Source organism: Sminthopsis crassicaudata, chromosome 5 (genome assembly GCF_048593235.1).
Source record: "Sminthopsis crassicaudata isolate SCR6 chromosome 5, ASM4859323v1, whole genome shotgun sequence".
Taxonomy (NCBI): domain Eukaryota; kingdom Metazoa; phylum Chordata; class Mammalia; order Dasyuromorphia; family Dasyuridae; genus Sminthopsis; species Sminthopsis crassicaudata.
Window position 1 is genome coordinate 135,287,467 of NC_133621.1, and position 19,552 is coordinate 135,307,018.

General features: G+C 33.1%; 1 protein-coding gene across 3 annotated transcripts in view; it reads left to right on the top strand.

Moving 5' to 3' along the window:
- DOCK4 (dedicator of cytokinesis 4) overlaps window positions 1–19,552 on the top strand; it is a 498,642-nt gene that overhangs the window by 188,698 nt on the left and 290,392 nt on the right. For all 3 annotated transcript variants that reach the window (XM_074268282.1, XM_074268284.1, XM_074268283.1), the window contains exons 2-4: window positions 12,058–12,141; window positions 16,109–16,149; window positions 17,802–17,857. In XM_074268282.1, coding sequence (XP_074124383.1) covers window positions 12,058–12,141; window positions 16,109–16,149; window positions 17,802–17,857 — 181 coding nt within the window. The remainder of the gene's footprint in view (window positions 1–12,057; window positions 12,142–16,108; window positions 16,150–17,801; window positions 17,858–19,552) is intronic.

The following is a 19,552-nucleotide window of genomic DNA, read 5'->3' on the forward strand; positions in this document are numbered from 1 at the left end:
TTTCCAGCTAGCTGCCCTATTGTATGCTAATAGGTATTTGCATATTGTTTCCCTCATTAGGATATGTAAGCCTCTAAAAGCAGGAATTTCTTTGAATCCCTAGCACTTAACCCAGAGCCTGGGACATAGTAAGCTATTAATAAAGGCTTCTAGTTATTGTTGATGTTGGAGATAGCTTAGAACTTGGAGTTGGGAAAATCTACGTCAAATTTCACCTCTAGCTCTGTAACTCTGAACAAATTCTTTAACTTTTTTATGATCCGAGTTTCCTCATGAGGGAGATTGCACTTGAAGACCTCTAATTTTTTTTTTTTTTCTGTTGTTGTTGTTGTTGTTTTGAAGCAATTGGGGTTAAGTGACTTGCCCAAGGTCACACAGCTAGGAAGTGTTAAGTGTCTGAGACCAGATTTGAACTCAAGTCCTCTGGACTAAAGTGCTCTATCCACCAAGCCATCTTTATGTTCTAAATCTGGAACCCTCTGTTAACTCATGCTAGCTAAATTTCAAAGTTATTTTACTTTAGCGAATATGGGAAAACTATAGTAGGTAGAATGAGAGGCTATGAATTCTAATGGGGAAAAAAAAAAAGAATTGGAAAAAGTAAGAGCCTAGTGGCAAGAAGCAGAAATGGGAACTCAAAAATGTGTAGGAAGTTTGAAAGATGAGAATGGACTCTAAAAGCTTGGGCAGCACTTTAAAAGAAACAATTCAAAGAGTTGGTGTAACCAGGTTTCATACTGCCAGTATGCTGAATCATTTGACCACTGAAAGGGTAGGCAGTTTTTGATTTTTTTTTTTTTGACTATTTCATTTCTTACGTAGCCTTAATTACTGATTGGGCATCATCTCACTCAAAATGAGACCTGTTAAAACCCTTAGCTTAAAAAGTCAAGGTCGGTCTCTGCATCTAGGATCATCTCCAGTTGATTTATGTCTTGCCATTGGATCCAAATGGTTCCAGAGAAAAAAGTGAGGCTGATGAATTTGCACCTCCCTCCTTCCCTTAAATCTTATCCATGGCATCACCTCCCTGATGTCATGGTCATCTTCCAGAATGAAGGAGAAACAACGACAAGGATCAGAGCAGTGCTTTCTCAGCAAGAAAATGATATCCAATGAAAAGCTTATCATTTTTCCCCATCTTTCAAGATCATATCATTAGCATTACTGAAAAATTGACTATTCCAGGTGCTAATTTTCCTAATTGAAGCAGGTTTGTTTTTTTTCCCCCTTTCTCCTATCTTTCACCACCAAAGTCCATATATCTCATTACTATTTTTGTGATTGTGGTAGATCCTTTCCTCTGAACACTGATGATCAGGCCTATTAAGAGTTATCATTTCAGCCAGTAGCATTTACTCTGCTACTTTGAATATTTAAATTATCAGAAGGAATGAAATATTGTAGGTAGAGTGCTAGAGTTGAAAAACAATCTTGGTTTATCACATCATAGTAATAGTAGTAAGTTATTTACATAGCATGTTATGTTCTACAGAATACTTTATAAATACTATCTCATTTTTGTCATCACAACAGCCCTGGGAGGTAAGTGCTATTATTAGCTTCACTTAAGAGATGAGGAAATATAAGCAGGCAGAAATTAAATTACTTGCCCAGAGTGACACAACTAGCAAGCCTTTGCCAAAGAATTTAAATTTAGGTTTTCTTGATGTTAGTTCCTAAACTATATATACCATATCTGAGCTAAACCTAAAAATGCTTTGGGGGGATGGTGGTGGGGAAAAGCTTAGATGTTATTCCTGTCTCTGATCTTGAGAATATTATCTTAGCCACCCTGATATCAGTAATTGACATCTGTGGGAGCACAATTTATGCTCCCTAATAGAAGCCACCATATCATAGTCCTCTGCTGTGATTTTACTCCAGTGCCCTGTAGTATCTCTTGCTCTCATATCTATCCCTATGTTGGCCACTATCAAGTGACCTATGGTTGCCTGAATTGCTGGTTGTTGCCATTGCGGAGGGGTGAACAACTAATAGTTTAACTTTCGGTGCTGCTGAATTCTCATCTGTAAAATGGAAATAATTCCCCTCATATCAATCTTGGAGACTTGTTATGAGGCTTATGTGATAGATATTGTTATCTAAAGTTTTTTATACACTAGTACTATATCGATATCAGTTATTATTATTCTTAGCTTAGCTCAGGAGAGAAAAAAAAGACAGTTCATCCTTGAAGAAAACTGCTGTAAATCTACAGAGGGATAAATATGTGACTTTCCTGGGTCAAACTTCTGCACAAATAAAATTATGTAGACCTAGCAAAAAATGATAAAAATACTTCTGTCTGCTGTAAATCATCAATTGAAATATTATTGCTATTTTTTCTGTGGATAAACTAGTAAAGAAAACTTGAAATTTGTGCATATTCTCACCATTTTCCCAAAATTCTTTATTTTGATCATTATTTAATCCTTTTCCACAAAAGTTTTTAGTGGGACTAAATCAGACTTATAGAAATATTAACTGAAAGCTAATTTAAATTAATTTCTTTATCTGTTTGTGAATTTGATAGTGGCTTTTCATTTTCCTGTCAAATGGTTTGGTTGATGATATCATATCTTTTGGTACCAAGTTTTCTTCCATTTGAATGAAAAGCAATCCTTTTGCATCATAGTTTCAATCCACATTCAAATAATATTAATGGTAGACAACTTAATCTGTGAATGACATAATGGGTTTTTATAGTTACATTTGAAAATATACTATCAGGATGACTACATGAAATTTTATGAAATGTTAATGTTCTTCCCTTCAAATCTTTAATGTAGAATTTTAGGAGAAACACTCTGCATTTGATTTCTCTCATCGCCTTCAATATGTTCTGTGTCAAGTATGATATTGTTTTATCAGGGCAAAAATAGAACTGATATTGTCCTTTTTTCTCTTTTCCCACTCCATTTTTCACTTTTTAATTGTCATTTCCAAGGCAAAGCAGAGAAATGATCTCCTTGTTGATATCACTCATCACTGTGAAAAGGAACCTTGCTTATTAGGTTGAGATTGAGCTTCCTAATTTCCATGTCCTCAAATATTTTTACTCAGCATTCAAGTATATAATCTGTCTAGTTCCTTTGACAATCTATTAAAAGAAAGACTAAGATCTTTTCCCCTCTAGTGTGAGAGAATGTTGGGGCACTTGAGGTGCCTATTTTCAGAAACTTTTCTTTAGTGGATATTTGACAAGGAACATAGCTGTTTTTCTTTTTTTAGTTTTTTTTTTAAACCAGTAACATATTAATAGAATAATCAGTATATGGTTTATTTCTTAGTTTCTGTTTGTAATGAGACCAATAAAGTGCTGTCTCTTAATTTTTGACTTGGAAATCAAATGTTGAAGCTCTAAAGTGGTAGATCTTGGTGAATTCCTTAGTTTATAAAACAAACTTTCTCAGTTACACAGGATTGTGTCTAAATACCTCCACATATAATGGAGAATATTCCCTTGTGATTGGCTTAATTTAATCTACTTATCTTGTGAGTTAAGTAGTAGGTAAACCTTAAAATATTATCTAAGTATGAGGTTTGCATTTTGTCTTTTGAACTAGACCTGAAATTTCAGGATTGCAGACTGAACAGCTTTGTATTATATGGACCTTTAGAATTGTTTGGGACAAGGAGTGATTAAGTGACTTACATAGGGCTATCCAGCCAATTGTGTTAGAAGTAAGTAGGGCTTGAATCCAAGCTTCTTGGACTCTGAGGCTAGCTTTCTATCCTTTATGCTGTGCTATATCTTATTATTTTCATTATGTGTTTATTTCTTCTTTGCCAAGGAGATAAAGAAAATTGAGTTAAAATATGATTCTGATTGTCTTTCTATTACCCGTGTATGGAAATGTAATGAAGAAATAAGTAGTTAGACTACATGTCAGGAATTGTCTGAAAAAACTCACTGAGCCTACACGTGACTACCACCCAGTAGCAATTTTTCCTTGAACCTTCTTCATCCTTGTCCCACTTTAAGGCATCTCATTCTCCAGAGCTAATAGCATTGACTTTACCCTTGAGACAGAGGTATAGTTGATTTGGGGAGAGAATTGCTTTAGTCAGCATGCTGCACTTTTATTGTAGAGTTGGTGACAGAGTTGGAAGGCTGGCAGAAGTTTGATGTGGTGAATGTGGAATGTAGCATTGAGCTCATTTTCAAATCTACTCCCCACCCCCTGCTTCCCTTTTTAGTAAAATACAGTGGCTTACATTTCTGGTAGCTGGGCAGTTTGCACAGCTTGTGGGCACAGCAGGGAGACAATGACACCAGATAGAAATGCCTGAACATATTGTGACCAAGAAGGGCATCCATCCTTCCTTACTTTTCTTTTTTTCTTTCTTTCTTTGTTCCTTCCTTCCTTCGTTCCTTCCTTCTTCTTTCTTTTTTCTGTCTTTCTGTTTGTATTTCTCTTTTTTTCTCTCTCTTTCATTGTCTTTCACAAGTCTCTCTCTCTTTTACTGTCTGTCTCACTATCTTTCTCTGTCTCTCTCTGTCTCTCTCTGTCTCTTTCTCCCTCCATTCCTTCCTTCCCCACTTTCTTTGTTTCTTTTTTAAATGAATGTCTTCAGTTAATTTCAAATCCACAAAAATGCAGTTCAAGTCTGAAATGATGGCAAGGTCTATAATCACTGCAGTACCTTCTTTTTTCCCTCAGAATATAGAAAAGCAAAATATTTTCAAGTAATAGCTGTAAACTGTCAGAAAATGATACAGTCAAGAATCACCTTTTTTCTAAAAGCATTTTAGGACCAGAAGGAACCTTGTGAACTCTGGTTAATCCTTGACTTTGAATAGAACCATATTTAACTGGAGCAGACAAATGAGAATTCAAAAACTTTCATTTGATCGTGTATGCCATTCCAATTGGAAAATGCCAATTAGAACTCCTTTCCCCCAAATCCTTCCTATTTCCCCTATTTTCTTCCTTACTAGATATATAGTGCTCCTAACAATTGATTAAAGAGTTATGGTATGAAGTCATGCACAGAAGAAAAGAAGGAGAGATAATGAGAAAAGGATAGAGAGGTGAGAATCAGAGGGATAGAATTTTGTTTAATATTTTATTAATATTTAATTAATTAAACACTAATTAAATGTCAATTTGTGCTAGGTATTGTACTTGACAGTGGAGATATAACATATACAAATAAGTACATACGAGTACCTATAAAGTAATTTGATATGAGAAAGAGACATCAAGAGCACAAATGAGCGCTAATAACTGAGTGGAAGCTTAATGTAGTGTTTTTTAAGAATGACAGTGCTCTTATTACCTGAGTTTTCCTGCCTTCTTTTTTCTTTCTCCTGGCTGGTTAGCTCACCTAAATTCTGAGAAATACTTGTAATTATAATTCTGCATTGTAAATCATTTGTCTTTGAATTCAATTCTTAAAAGAAGGTAACGATACTAAAAGGTAGAGGGGAGGAACAAAGTATGATTTTCTCATGTAAACTGTAAAAAGAACCTTTGTTATTTATCAAAAAGCACAGAAACACAGTATATATCATATTATTTTACATTGGAAAGAGAACAGTATGGTTATTAGATGATGAGAGACTAGGATCTACCACAAATTAGTTGTTTCTCCTTGATCAGGCCATGTACATCAGAATTACAAAGTTTGGTTTAGCATTTTAATCATGATGGAATAGGATACAGATTTGTTTTTCTTACTTGCCTTTCTTTTTATTGTTATTGTTATCAAGCCTTTCTAAGGCAACTTAGTGGATCAGGACATGCTATTAATAGAGTCAAAGGTAACAATTAATTTCACATTTTTTTTCATTTCTTCAGATGACACCATCCCTGATTGATGCTTTACAGAGTACAATTTGTTTTATGTTATTCTTACTTGATGCTCATAACTTCTTTTGAGAACAAGTGGTAACACATTTTACAGTTGAAGAAACTGAGTTCAGAGAGGTCAGATGACTTGTTTGAGATGTATCTAGGATGTGTCTACGTTGCCCCATCTCCACCCCTCAGTGGGGCATCGTTTATTTTATTTTTTGTCTTTGTATCTCTAGTACCTAGTACCGTGCTTGACACATGGTAGACACTTATTGAATTAAATCATAATGAAATTAGACTTTTACTCAATAATGAATTTGAAGGATGAACTCAACCAAGTGAAGTTCTCTTTCTATTGCACCATTCTCTCTCTCTCATAGAAGTGTCTCCCATTAAGAATGACTGCCTTGTGCACCTTGTGGCATAGAACAGCTGTTGTTCACTGGTTCTCCCTTTCCAACTCCAGACTGATGGTTCTTCCTTCCTCTCCTCATACATACCCCCTGGATCTCTTGACAGCTATCAGAAAGGACACTATTTATTTCTCATTCAGTCATACACACTCCTTAGTTTCCTTTCTTCCACTCCAGAATATTTGATGCATGCTGTTTCTCCCCCTTTCTCCTCTAGCAACTATTGATTACAGATAAAGCAGCGTGTTTTGTTTTGTTTTGTTTTTTTGCCTCATCCAGACAATACACATTTCCTTAAATCTACCCTTGTGCAGTAGGATAGGTAGGATAAAAGGTAGATGGGGATTTTAGTAGCAAAGGATACTTTCTGGTGAGGAAATTCTACCTACCAATGCAACTTGGCATCCTTCCTACAACTTAAAGTCATTGAGAGGCTAATTGACTTGTTTAAGTTCATGTAGTCATTATGTATCAGAGGAGGAACCCAAAACCAAATGTTTCTCCCTCTTGGATTGACTCTCTTTCGACTGCACTTTCTCTATTACTTAACCCTTGTCTTGTAACACCATAAAAGAATGTCTACTCGCTTAATTCCCCTTGTTAACCTTAGACATCCTAATTTTTAGTGAGATACAGGAGCAAATGTCAGGGAAACATTTCTATTAAGGAAAAGAAAACCATGTATTTTGAAATTAAATTTGACATAAAAAAACAGCCATTAAGCCAAGGAATAAGTCCAAAGGTCCATTCAAGAATTTCTAGAAAATTCTCACTTACTCAGAGTCACATTATTAACCAAGATGGGCATTGAATAGAAACACTATATGGTATGATCAATGACAAAACAAATGAATTATTTAAATGGAAAAATGTGTTTTATTTTTTATTTATTAAAGCTTGTTATTTACAAAACATATGCACGGGTAATTTTTCAACATTGACCCTTGCAAAACTGAGAATGTGTTTTAAATAAAACATATGATTTAACAAATTAGCTTTCAATGTATAACCCATATAAAATAATGAAAATTAAAATAAGTAAAAAATATTTGCTTTCTGATGACAAGGTTAATTAGCATCATTATCATACTATATAATAGATGAATATTTGAAAGAATCTTTAATCTTGATTTGGAAATGTTATCCAGCGATATAGATCACACAAGTCACTGACTCCAAATCTTGGGCAACTCTTGTCCACATCAAATAATTCCATCCCGTGGAGTTTACTCAAAATGCTTGATGCCTTCCTTGATTTCCCATCTCCCCATTCCCTTCCCCTCCTTCCCCCCTTCCAAGCATTGGGAAGATACCAGTGGAGAAACATCTCATTTATCTTCCTTTGAACTCACCACAATACCAGTGTATCTTTTCTTATCATACAATTTCAATGGCACTAGAGCTGCAAATTAATTTTGATTATATTGTCATTTTTATTATAATAGCATGACCCAACCATGAACATTGAAAAATTCTTTAATCATTTCATTTTCTCTTAATTATTCCTAATCATATTTGACTTAATTCCTTAATGATCTTATAGCTATCTAAGAAAACATTTTATTTAAAAATGAAAAGCATCTTTTGATATTTTGCCTGTCTTAAATCATCTTTTTTTAAAAGATGCTTAAGAGCGGTGAAATGTGAATTGGTTTTTATTCCATAAAAAGGAAACAGCCATTTCACAATGAAACAAAGACAAAAATTCAGTTTATTTTGTAGCTTTATTTTGTTGCAACATACTTGTAGATTGACAAGAAGATTTACTAGAAAGTCTTTATCTAAGACTCAGTCTGACAATGATAAATGAAATGAGAGTAGATTATTGGAAATGTTATCTGAACCTTTATTGGAGCTTATGTTATCTTGGTTTTTTCTTTAGTTCTTCTTGACCTTTCCCTACCCTACTTCTCTGAGGAGTTTACCTTCTCCTGAAAACATGGGCAGTTATGATTTAGGGGAAAGACTTAGCTTCAGATCTATTGACCTTTTGCTTAGGACTACCTACCTCTTTATGATTCCTTTTCTGTCATCAAGCTGGCATCTCAGGGCTGCTTGTACTGACTTCAAGCTGAGTATCCAGTTGCAATAACATCACTTTGTTCCTTTGAGAGTCTGTAGCCATTCACAAGTATACGCATCAAAGCCAGTACCTTGAATAACTTCTGGAAGTTTATTACTTTCAGTCCAGTTCAACAAATATTTATTATAGTACGGTGAACAGAGTACTGGGCTTGGAAAAAGAAAGACTCAAATCTGGCCTCAGACACTTACTAATTGTATTACTGTGGGCACGTCACTTATCCCTGTTTGCTTCAATTCCTTATCTGTAAAATGAGCTGGAGAGGGAAATGACAATTTTAGTCTCTTTGCCAAGAAAACCCTAAATGAGCTATGAAGAGTAGAACAGTACTGAAATGACTGAACAACATTATAAATTTGTGCCCCAGCAGTTAAAGGCCTCAATTTAACATTTTTACTAGTCATCTTGGCCATACACTCAAGAATTCACTGACCAATAGGTGTTTATTTGGGTCACTGAATTCTCTGTCTTATGCATTTGGGTAAACTATAACCATCACACTCTTTTCTCATTCTGTTTTCACCTCCTTTTATTTTGTTGAGGAATCAGGCTTCCAAGTGAAATTTTGAGCACCTGCCAGCTATGAATAACAAGTTGTGACATATGCAAGATGATGCAGTCAGGAGGGATCTCAGACGAATGCATTTTTTTAGGGGCTCTTTCTTTTTTTAAAATTTACCATCACATATGAGTAGATCTTTGTCTATATGTAGGATTGTGTCAACATGGATCATGTGATCCATGATGATCAGTATATTACTTCTTGTTTTCTCAGTTCATAATAGCTGAAAGAAGCCTTAGAGGTAATTTTTTCCAGTATATTTATTTTACAGACAAGGAAAATGAGTTATAGAGAGTTTAAGTGACTTGCTACATATCTAATTAGTTGCTACTTTTTTTTGACTAGTGAATATTCAGCTTTTTCACTTTTTCATTGCCAACCACTTAAACTAGTATGATAGTCTCCTTATTTTTCTTTACCTCTGCTGAATCTGTCTTCTGTCCATTTCCTTCTCCATACAATTGCCAAAGTGGTTTTTCTAAAATACAAGTCTGACTGTGTCACTCTTCTGCTAAATAAACTCTGGTAGCTCCTTATTACCTCTAGGATCAAATGCAAAATTCTCTAGCAACCTACCATTTCAGCTTTGTTATGTATTACTCATTATTCATTTCACTCATGCTGTCAGTAGTATAGTTTCTCACAATTCTTCATCACACATAGCACCATTCTCTTTCCCTCTCATTGTCTTTGTACAATCTATCTTTTGTCTGGGGTGTGTTCTTTCCTCACCTTTAACTGTTATCCCCCTTATTTTCCTTCAAATTTTAGTTCAAGTGTTGTCTTCTTTATAAGGTCTCTTATCTACCTCCAGCAGCTCTTTTCATCCTCAGTTCCAAATAATCTTTTACTTATTTTTACGTGTTTTTGTAAATACATATTAACTCCTTTTGAGGACAAGGTTTGCATTGTTTTTGTTTTTTACCCATCATCTAACAATTTGCAAGTTCTTAGTAAATGTCTCTTGGTTGACTGATTGTCCAAAGTTAACAGGTAACAAAGAGAAGGAACAAAATTTGAACTCGATTTCTCAGACTATACTTTACACTTGTACAGCCTTACCACAATGTCTTTCTTGAATTTTTTCAGGATTCGCTAAATTCATTAGTAGAATTTAGGTGAGATTTTTTTTTTTTTAATCAATCTGGAATGAATGTTATATTTGCTTCTATAATATCAGTCCTATATGTGAGAATTTTTAGGGGGAAAATTGTGCATGAAATAATTTGCCCCAAGTAGAAATTTGTCTTGAATTTTCTCTTCAAAAGAGAGACTACATGTGGGGGCTGGGGGAAAGCCAGAAATATTAGGAAATAGTGGGTATTTATGGTACAGCTGAAAGACATGACATCATAATCAAGTGTTTCCCTAAATTATTTTCAGTTGATGGTCATGCTAGATCTGTTTCCTCTTGATTTGATTCTCGAGTTTTGGAGTATTATGTTTTGATTCTTGGTCTTAATTTTATTCACTTTCATAAAATGGACTTGAGAGTCCTTGAGTTGTTGTATCATTTTAATTTATCTCATTTATCATTTGTGGAGGGAGTAGTGTTTTTTCCAACTTGGAGAATAAACACAATTTGTATTTTTAAAATTAACTTATATCAAATACTTGGAATAAAATGACAAAAGTCAGTTTTTATCTTTTTAAAACTTACGTAGTGAGTGGCATAGCACAAAGAACTCTGAAAGTTGGATTGTAGGATTTGTGTTCAAATTATGACACATAATTTTTCTGAAAATTATTATTGTTCAATCATTTCAGTTGTGTTAGCCCCTTTTAGGGTTGTCTTGGCCAAAATACTGGGCTGGTTTTCCATTTACTTCAGTAGATTAAGGCAAAAAGATTAAGTGAGTTATCCAGGTCACATGCCAGTAATTGTTGGAATCTGGATTTGAACTCATGAATATGATGCCAAACCCAGTGCTTATCCATGAGCAAGGAGTGATGATAGCTGAACAATTGAAAAAATTCTCCTAGTGAGGTAAAGAGTTCCCATGCTGGAATCTACCCTAAAGTATCTGACCCAGAGGCTTTGGTTCCTGCTGGGATAAGAGTTATTAGAAGAGAAAAGGGAGCACAGACTTGCCAGAGACTAGGAATTATTACCAGTAGTTAGCCTCAGGCTTATCCTTTTTTCTGTTGTTTTTGCTGTCCAATTATTTCCACTCTTTGTGACATTATTTAGGATTTTCTTGGAGGAGATACTAAATGGTTTGTCATTTCTTCAGCTCATTTTACAAATAAGGAAACTGAGGCAAACAGGGTTAAAGTGATTTGCCCAAGTTCACACAGCTAGTAATTGTAAGAGGCTAAATTTGAACTCCAATCTTCCTGACTCCAGACCGGGTCCTCTATCCATTATAGCATCTACTTGCAACTCTCTGAAAATAACCTTCAGTAACCTTAGCTGTCTGCTCCCTTTTTAAATCAGTAAAATAAGGAGGTTTAAAGTTCTTCCTTCTATGATCCTCTTAGACTTGATAGTTCTTCAGATAATTTGGGTTGTTGTCTACAACAGGTAGATGGGGAGACTAATTTGTAAGTTCATTTGTGGGCACCAGTTGGACATTTTCTTCCTATTTTGCTGTATTTGCAAATATAAAGATAGAAAGCTATATTTTCTATCTTTATATTTGCTTTTCTGTGACCATTAAAATAAGTAATTTTCTTTCATTCTTACTCTGAATATCCCATGAGAATAGTATCCTTTGTGTCACAGTTTTATTTTTTTTTCCTATTCTTCTATCCTAACCTCTGTACTTAATCAGCCAATTGCCAAATGTTATTGCTTCTCTTGTCTTTACAAAACCCAATTGCTGATTATTTCATGGGGTCAGTTTTGGGTCTTGACAGAAATTAGAAATCAGGACCATAAATGTCTTTTAAGAAATAAAACAAAAAATATTATATAATTGATATCCTGATTTATAAAGTCCATGGGAACATCATTAATTTTTTTTAAAATGTGTTTTAGGAAAGCATGTAATTGAGTCTATAAATTAGAGCAGATTATGTATACTTAATTTCCTTACAAAATACAAATATTTAAAATGTGTCTTCAAAGTTGTTTCTTATCCAAGTGCTTGTAAACTCATTTTCATTCTCTGGTTTATAAACATTTAACGACAAATGGTGTGACTTATTTTAAACTGAAAGATTAGATGACAAGTTATAAATTATCTTTTACAGTCATTGCCAGTTTTCGAGGAACAGTCCCATATGGCCTATCATTGGAAATTGGAGACACAGTTCAGATCCTGGAGAAATGTGATGGTAAGTGTGCTGCTGGTCACAAGTGATATTGGTCTGATGTGAATCGTCATTTCATTCATTGTATATTTTGTAAAGTTTGGGAACTTTTTTTAAAATACATTAAATTAATCTCTATTGAAGTAGGTTACAGAGAGACATTTAAAGATTTTTTTTCTGTTTAAGGTCAAATAAATAAAAACAGAAATCAATTATAATTTGTAATGTTTAGAATTTGTCATTTGTATTCACCATTTTTATTCCTATGAAGAAGTGATAGGTGGATAGAGTGAATGACTCAGTACATCAAACTAGATATTTTGTGGTATCCTAGAAATTTAGTGCTTAAATATCATTTGTAGTAGCCTCTTCATTGTATAGATAAGGAGACAGTGATATAAAGATTATGTGACTTTATAGTTGCTCTCCAATACGGGATTAGAGTCCCTATGTCCAACCTGCTACTTCAAAGTTCTTTGTAGCTGGAACTTTTCAGTTCTGAACACAAGAAATTATTTACAGCAACAACATAAACTGCCTGTTTTTTTTTTTTTTAAATCCCGTATGATCTCAATTTATTTTCATTTATATGCTACATAGGAATCTAACTTGTCAAAAACATTTATGTTCATAAATATAAAAAATACTATTTTATGATACTGAAACATGAAAAGCCTATATCTTATGCCCTAAGACAATTTCCTTAAGAAATGCTCTAATAAAGGAAAGTCTAATAAAGGAAAGGTAATATATAGTTCACTAGTACTTGGATTCATACTTACATGAATAATGTTTGCTAAGGAAAATGATTAAATTCAGTAAGAGTTGGGAAGACCTAGATTACAGTTTTATTTCTAATATATATTAAGTCTATTTTAGTTCAGCTGTGTGCCCCGGCAACTCTCCATATTTTAACAAAATTATTAAACTTCTACACTGAATGGCTCCATGATTTAGGCATAAAGAATGAGATCATAAATAAATTAGAGGAATATAGGATAATTTACCTCTCAGACTTGTGGAAGAGGAAGAAATTTGTGACCAAAGGAGAATTAGAGATCATTATTGTTCACAAAATAGAAATTTTGATTACATCAAATTAAGAAGCTTTTGTACAAACAAAACTAATGCAAATAAGATTAGAAGGGAAGTATCAAATTGGGAAAATATTTTTACAGTTAAAGGTTCTGATAAAGTCCTCATCTCCAAAATATACAGAGAATTGACTCTAATTTATAAGGAATCAAGCCATTCTCCAATTGATAAATGGTCAAAGGATATGAACAGACAATTCTCAGATGATGAAATTGAAACTATTTCCACTCATATGAAAGAGTGTTCCAAATCACTATTGATCAGAGAAATGCAAATTAAGACAACTCTGAGATACCACTACACACCTGTTAGATTGGCTAAAATGACAGGAACAAATAATGATGAATGTTGGAGGGGATGTGGAAAAACTGGGACACTGATACATTGTTGGTGGATTTGTGAAAGAATCCAACCATTCTGGAGAGCAATCTGGAATTATGCCCAAAAAGTTATCAAACTGTACATATCCTTTGATCCAGCAGTGCTACTACTGGGCTTATATCCCAAGGAAATACTAAAGAAGGGAAAGTGACCTGTATGTGCCAAAATGTTTGTGGCAGCCCTTTTTGTAGTGGCTAGAAACTGGAAAATGAATGGATGTCCATCAATTGGAGAATGGTTGGGTAAATTATGGCATATGAATGTTATGGAATATTATTGCTCTGTAAGAAATGACCAACAGGAGGAATACAGAGAGGCTTGGAGAGACTTACATCAACTGATGCTGAGTGAAATGAGCAGAACCAGGAGATCATTATACACTTCAACAATGATACTATATGAGGATGTATTCTGATGGAAGTGGATATCTTCAACATAGAGAAGAGCTAATCCAATTCCAATTGATTAATAATGGACAGAATCAGCTACACCCAGAGAAGGAACCCTGGGAAATGAGTGTAAACTGTTTGCATTTTTTGTTTTTCTTCCCAGATTATTTTTACCTTCTGAATCCAATTCTTCCTTTTCAACAACAACAACAACAAAATTCGGTTCTGCACATATATATTGTACCTAGGATATACTATAAGATGTTTAATATATATGGGAATGCCTGCCATCTAGAGGAGGGGGTGGAGGGAAGGAGGGGAAAAATTCAGAACAGAAGGGAGTACAAGGGATAATGTTGTAAAAAAGATACCTATGCATATATACTGTCAAAGAATGTTATAATTAGAAAATTAATTTTAAAAAAAACTTCTACACTGAGAGTTTTTTCATATCTAAGAAATTCCAAGTCTAAACTTTCTTTGAAAGAAACAATAACAACATTTTATATTTCAGAATAGCCCTTCAAGGAAAGTTATATGTAATAAACATATTTTGTGGATATATTTGTTTATGGCTTCCATTTTACTTTGTTAGGTCATAGGATCATAGTTTTAAAGCTGATGGAACCTTAAAAGCCATCAGGTACAGCAATCTCATTTTTGCAGATGAGGAGTTGGAGATGAACTGTATCGCCCAGCATCACACATCAATTAAGTGTCTGTGGCAAAATTTGAACCTTCTGAGAACACATCTAATGCCATATCCACTGTACCAGCATGTAAATTTGTTTTATTAGTATCTGTGAACAAAGGCATTTTTATATTTAAATGAGTAAATTTTGAAAATGGAAAAATATAAAGGAAAAACCATAAGGCAATTTTTGTTTCACATATGATAGAATATGTGCATTATTGTCTACTCATGTTACTCTTTAGGGGTTAAATCTTGAAATACAAAATTAACATCAATCATGGACACTGTTTATAAAATAAAACATTTCAAAGTATTTTTATGTTCATCTTAATTATTTAAAACATACATAGAAATGTAATACTAGCCTATTTTAAGTATATATTATTATTGATTGCTTATAAGCTCTATTTTTATAAGTTGCAAACATAATTCTTTTTATCCTCAAAAACAATTATTTGGCCATAATCCTTTAGTAAATGGATTTGGATGATTATATATCAAGGAATATTGCTAAAACACACATTTAATTCACTTGAATAATATGTAAGTACATTAAACCTTAAGGGATATGTTCTATCTGTACTTGAGACAAAGGACTTCACTTTTTCTTAAGCTAACAAGTTAACTGTCTAGTCATTTCACTTGGTTTTCATTTAGTCACAAGAAGAATATAGCTGAAATATCCCAAGTTCATATCTATATCTACCCCTGAGAAAACAATCCAAAGCCCCTACTGAAGATGCATCCTGAACAGTATCCTCCACCTGTATGTTTCAAGCATGCTAGAAACAGAACCTTTGGTAACCCAGCTATCTGCCTTTTCAAGCCAGTGTAAAGACCATTCTATAACTAGGATCGTAAAAAAGTTGACTGCATCCTCATTATTTAATTCATTCATAAAATGGAAGTGATTCCTAAAATAGTTCTAATTAGTGCTGACACCAATCCTTCCTCATGCTATCTATCCAAGTTTCATTTCTAGCAGTAATCCTTTACATCAAGAAGAGATTTTGTCCCAATTGATGTCTCTATTGGATTCATTTATATATTTTGGTTCCATTTTTGTCAAGTATAAAACTGAGGGGTAGAGGTGAAAATAGAAAGTTGCAAGATATATATTATTATTCCCTATTACAGTATAAAGACAAATTTTAGAGAGTTCTTAATCTTTGTACTTTCTTGACCAGATTTCCAGGTGAGACATGGGCACAAAAGACTTTAAATATGATTTTAATTATTTTTCACTTATTTGTATACTTTTGTTAACCAATTACTAAGATCCATGATTATTAGGCTTTTATATTTTAATAAACCTTATATTTTATACATCTAATTTGTACATGTAGACTATTTCCCCATTAGTAAGGAACAGAAAAAAGTTATTATTCTTTTCATTCTTTTTATTTATTAATATTTAATTATTTCTCTACAGGCTGGTACAGAGGATTTGCCTTAAAAAACCCAAATATCAAGGTAAAAATACTTGTTTTTAATTCTAGTCCTAAGTATTTTTGAACAAAAATACTTTTATTTGAATTATATGTGTGGTTGAGATAGCAGGAAATGTATATGACAATAATGGAGATTTAAATAATTTTAAAAACTCCTTTGAACTTGGATTATATTTTAGGATAGTGACCAAATGTTAATCCTGTGTGGATCTTGCAGATTGAACTGAAGGATCTTAATAAGCTCATTATGATAAATATAATTACTAATACATTAGATTGCTAAAACTTAAATGGGAAATGGAGGGTATGTGCTTTATTTGCAATTCATTGCTACTACAAAGTTTTCTTAGACATCTAAATTTTTTTCCTTCTCCCAATATTAATTTTTTGGGTCCATTTTAATAATCTGGTATTTTCCCAAAAATGTAATTTAATGGTCTATAAACTATATAATATTTTTCATCTTAAACACATCTACACAATACTTTGTTTGGTTTAAATATATTCCCACCCCATTTTTTTCTAATTCTACTTAATTTTATTTCTTAAAGCTTACTCTAAAGGCAAAGAGAACATAATGGACATAACATTATCTTTACTTCATTCCCCACTGTTTACTCACCTAAAATTTGTCATTTATCTTTTGTCACCCAGATGCAAATTGAGTGTTAGTTTTTAATTGGTTATTTGAAAAAAGTCTATTCAGACAATTTCTATCTTTTCACTTTCTTAAAAATTAGGTCCTTTTCTACAGTTATTCTTTGTTAAGTCTCACATTGAGATAAATACAAATATTGGGAAAGAGGTGAGTTTTATATCTATTTCCTCATGTTGTATTTTTACATTCTATTTTTAATCCAGTAATATAATATTCAACTAGCATTTGTTTGCTTGAATATTTCATTGCGTTTGCCACTTGGTGACAACTTGAAAAATCTTTAGGAGGTTCAGTCATGTAATGGACAAGAATGTTGCTTCTCTTTCTCTCCTTTTGACATTTCTCATTTGTTTTCTCGTTGTTGTCAATAAAACAAAACTGTTGACATCGCTTCTGGGCAGTCATCATCAGCAGTGGCAGGACAAGTCTTAACTGATGCTGCATTGTTAGCAAATATTAGTCAGAACCCATTACATATACAAACATGTATGTATGTATGTATACACACACTCATACATATATATATATATACACATATATATATCATATATGTCATATAATTATGGATGGTCCTCAATGCCTGGTCATGTTTGAATGACCATCTTAATGAAAGGATGAGCTAAATTGGGAGATTGAAAGTCAAAAGTGTTCCAGTAAAATAATCTAACATTTATAAAGTTTTCCATTTTAACACAGAGGGTCCATCTGAATATTAGTTTTTCTCTTGAAAGCTTTATTTAGTTTTACTTACTTTTGAAATATTTATCAAAATTTGAGAACCAGTGTTTATTTAAAAAGATTTGAAATGAGAACAATTAGGCTGGAATGATTAGAATCTGGTTATATAGATTACATGGTAGCCATTTTTAGATTTTTTTTTTCTGTCCATAGTAGCTTTGTTGTTTTGTGGTTGGTTTTATGCATATGACTTGTGAAAACCAATCCTGCTTTAACCATAAGCAGCTGGCTACAGAGTCTTTGGGGAATATTAATTAAAACTATTTTTTCTCTTCCAGGGAATATTTCCTTCCAGCTACATTCATTTGAAAAATGCATGTGTTAAGAACAAAGGGTAAGAAATGAGTTTTAGTTTTCAAGATCTCATTTTGAATTTTCATAGGTTTTATATTTAGCACAAAGAAAGAAACTCTTGGTGATAATAATAATAATAATAATAATAATAATAATAATAATAATAATAATATAGTAAATATAGCAATCATAATATCTTTCATTTATACAATTCTTTAAGGTTTCCAAAACACTTTACAAATATTTTCTGATAATAATCCTAACAACCACCATGGGAGGAAGGTATTTTATTAACCCCTGAGACAGACAGTGGCTAAGTGAATTGTCCAATGTCACATAGCTAGTAAGTATCTAAAGCTTGTTTGGAATTCTGGTCTTCCTAACTCCTTGTCCATTGGCTGTCTGTTGTACCATCCAGCTGCCTATGCAAGTGGCATTTTTAAGTTTTTACATACACTACAAGATACTAGGTAATTTCCACTAAAATGCTAAAGTGGGGGATAGGTTCAGTGCTTTTCAAATATTATCTTGTTTGATCCCCATAATAACTGTAGAAAGTAATTGTTGTTATGATCCCTATTTCTTAGCTGAAAAAAAAACTGAGGCAAACAGATTAAGTGACTTCTCTAAGGTCTCTCATTGAGTAAGTTTCTGAGGCAGTTTTTTTTTTTTTTAAACTCGGATATTCCTGATTCTACCTCCCTGCATTTATTATTATTGTTATCATTATTATTAGCAATAGATTAGCAGCAATAGCAGCAGCAGCAGCAGTAATGACAATTGAACTAATTAAATTTATAGTATTACGAGTCCAAACATGTAGTTTTTGTCTACATTTAACATCAATTATGAATAAACCATGTCTAGCTCATCTCACTCTATAAAGTATGATGAGAAATAGGATAAGATTAGGCGATTGAGTTGACCTTGGAATGAAACTACCTAGTGAGATTCCTTGCTTCTGACATGAACTGCTTCTAGGGTTATGTTGTAGTCACTTAGTTTTCTAGTGCCCTCAGATAACCCTAAGATTATAAATTCTAGCTGAATTTCCAATCTTCATCAGTAAGGTAATTGCCACAATGAGAGCTTCCTACTTCAGTAAAGTCCCAGGTCCAACTCCATTCTTCTTTTCCAAAAAAGGGAAGATGATGAATAACTCTCTCAGATGGAATGTGAGTAATACATAAATAACACTCTTGATAATTGTCTACTTCACAAAAATATTTAAATTTTAGGATATTTTAAAAAACCTTATCTGAAATGTTCTTTCTACTTAGGATAGAGAATATAGTGTTGTTCTAAGCATGCTAACCTAGGAGTCAGTAGGTCTGAGTTCTAGTCTCTCTTCGGAACAACTTTTTTGGAGAAATAATTTTGTTTCCCTGGGCCTCAATTTTCCTTATTTATGAAATGATAGGAATGGCCAAGATGATGTCTCTTCTGGCTCTGAATTCTGACTTTACTTCTTTAATAGATTTATGTACAAGAAAGCAAAAAAAAAGTAAGATTTTTATTAGTAGGTTTTTCTTTTTTGATGATTTATGCCTGCCTACTTCCAAGAGACTTGGTGAGGTGAGTAGCTGATGTGCTCTATGAACTCCACTTAAAACAAAAGCATGAAAAAGAAACAGATGTAATAGATGCTCTTGGGCTACTGAGATAAGTTGATGACTATCATTTAGTCATTGAATTTTACTCTAAACATTCTGACAGCTGATATATTTTTTTTAAT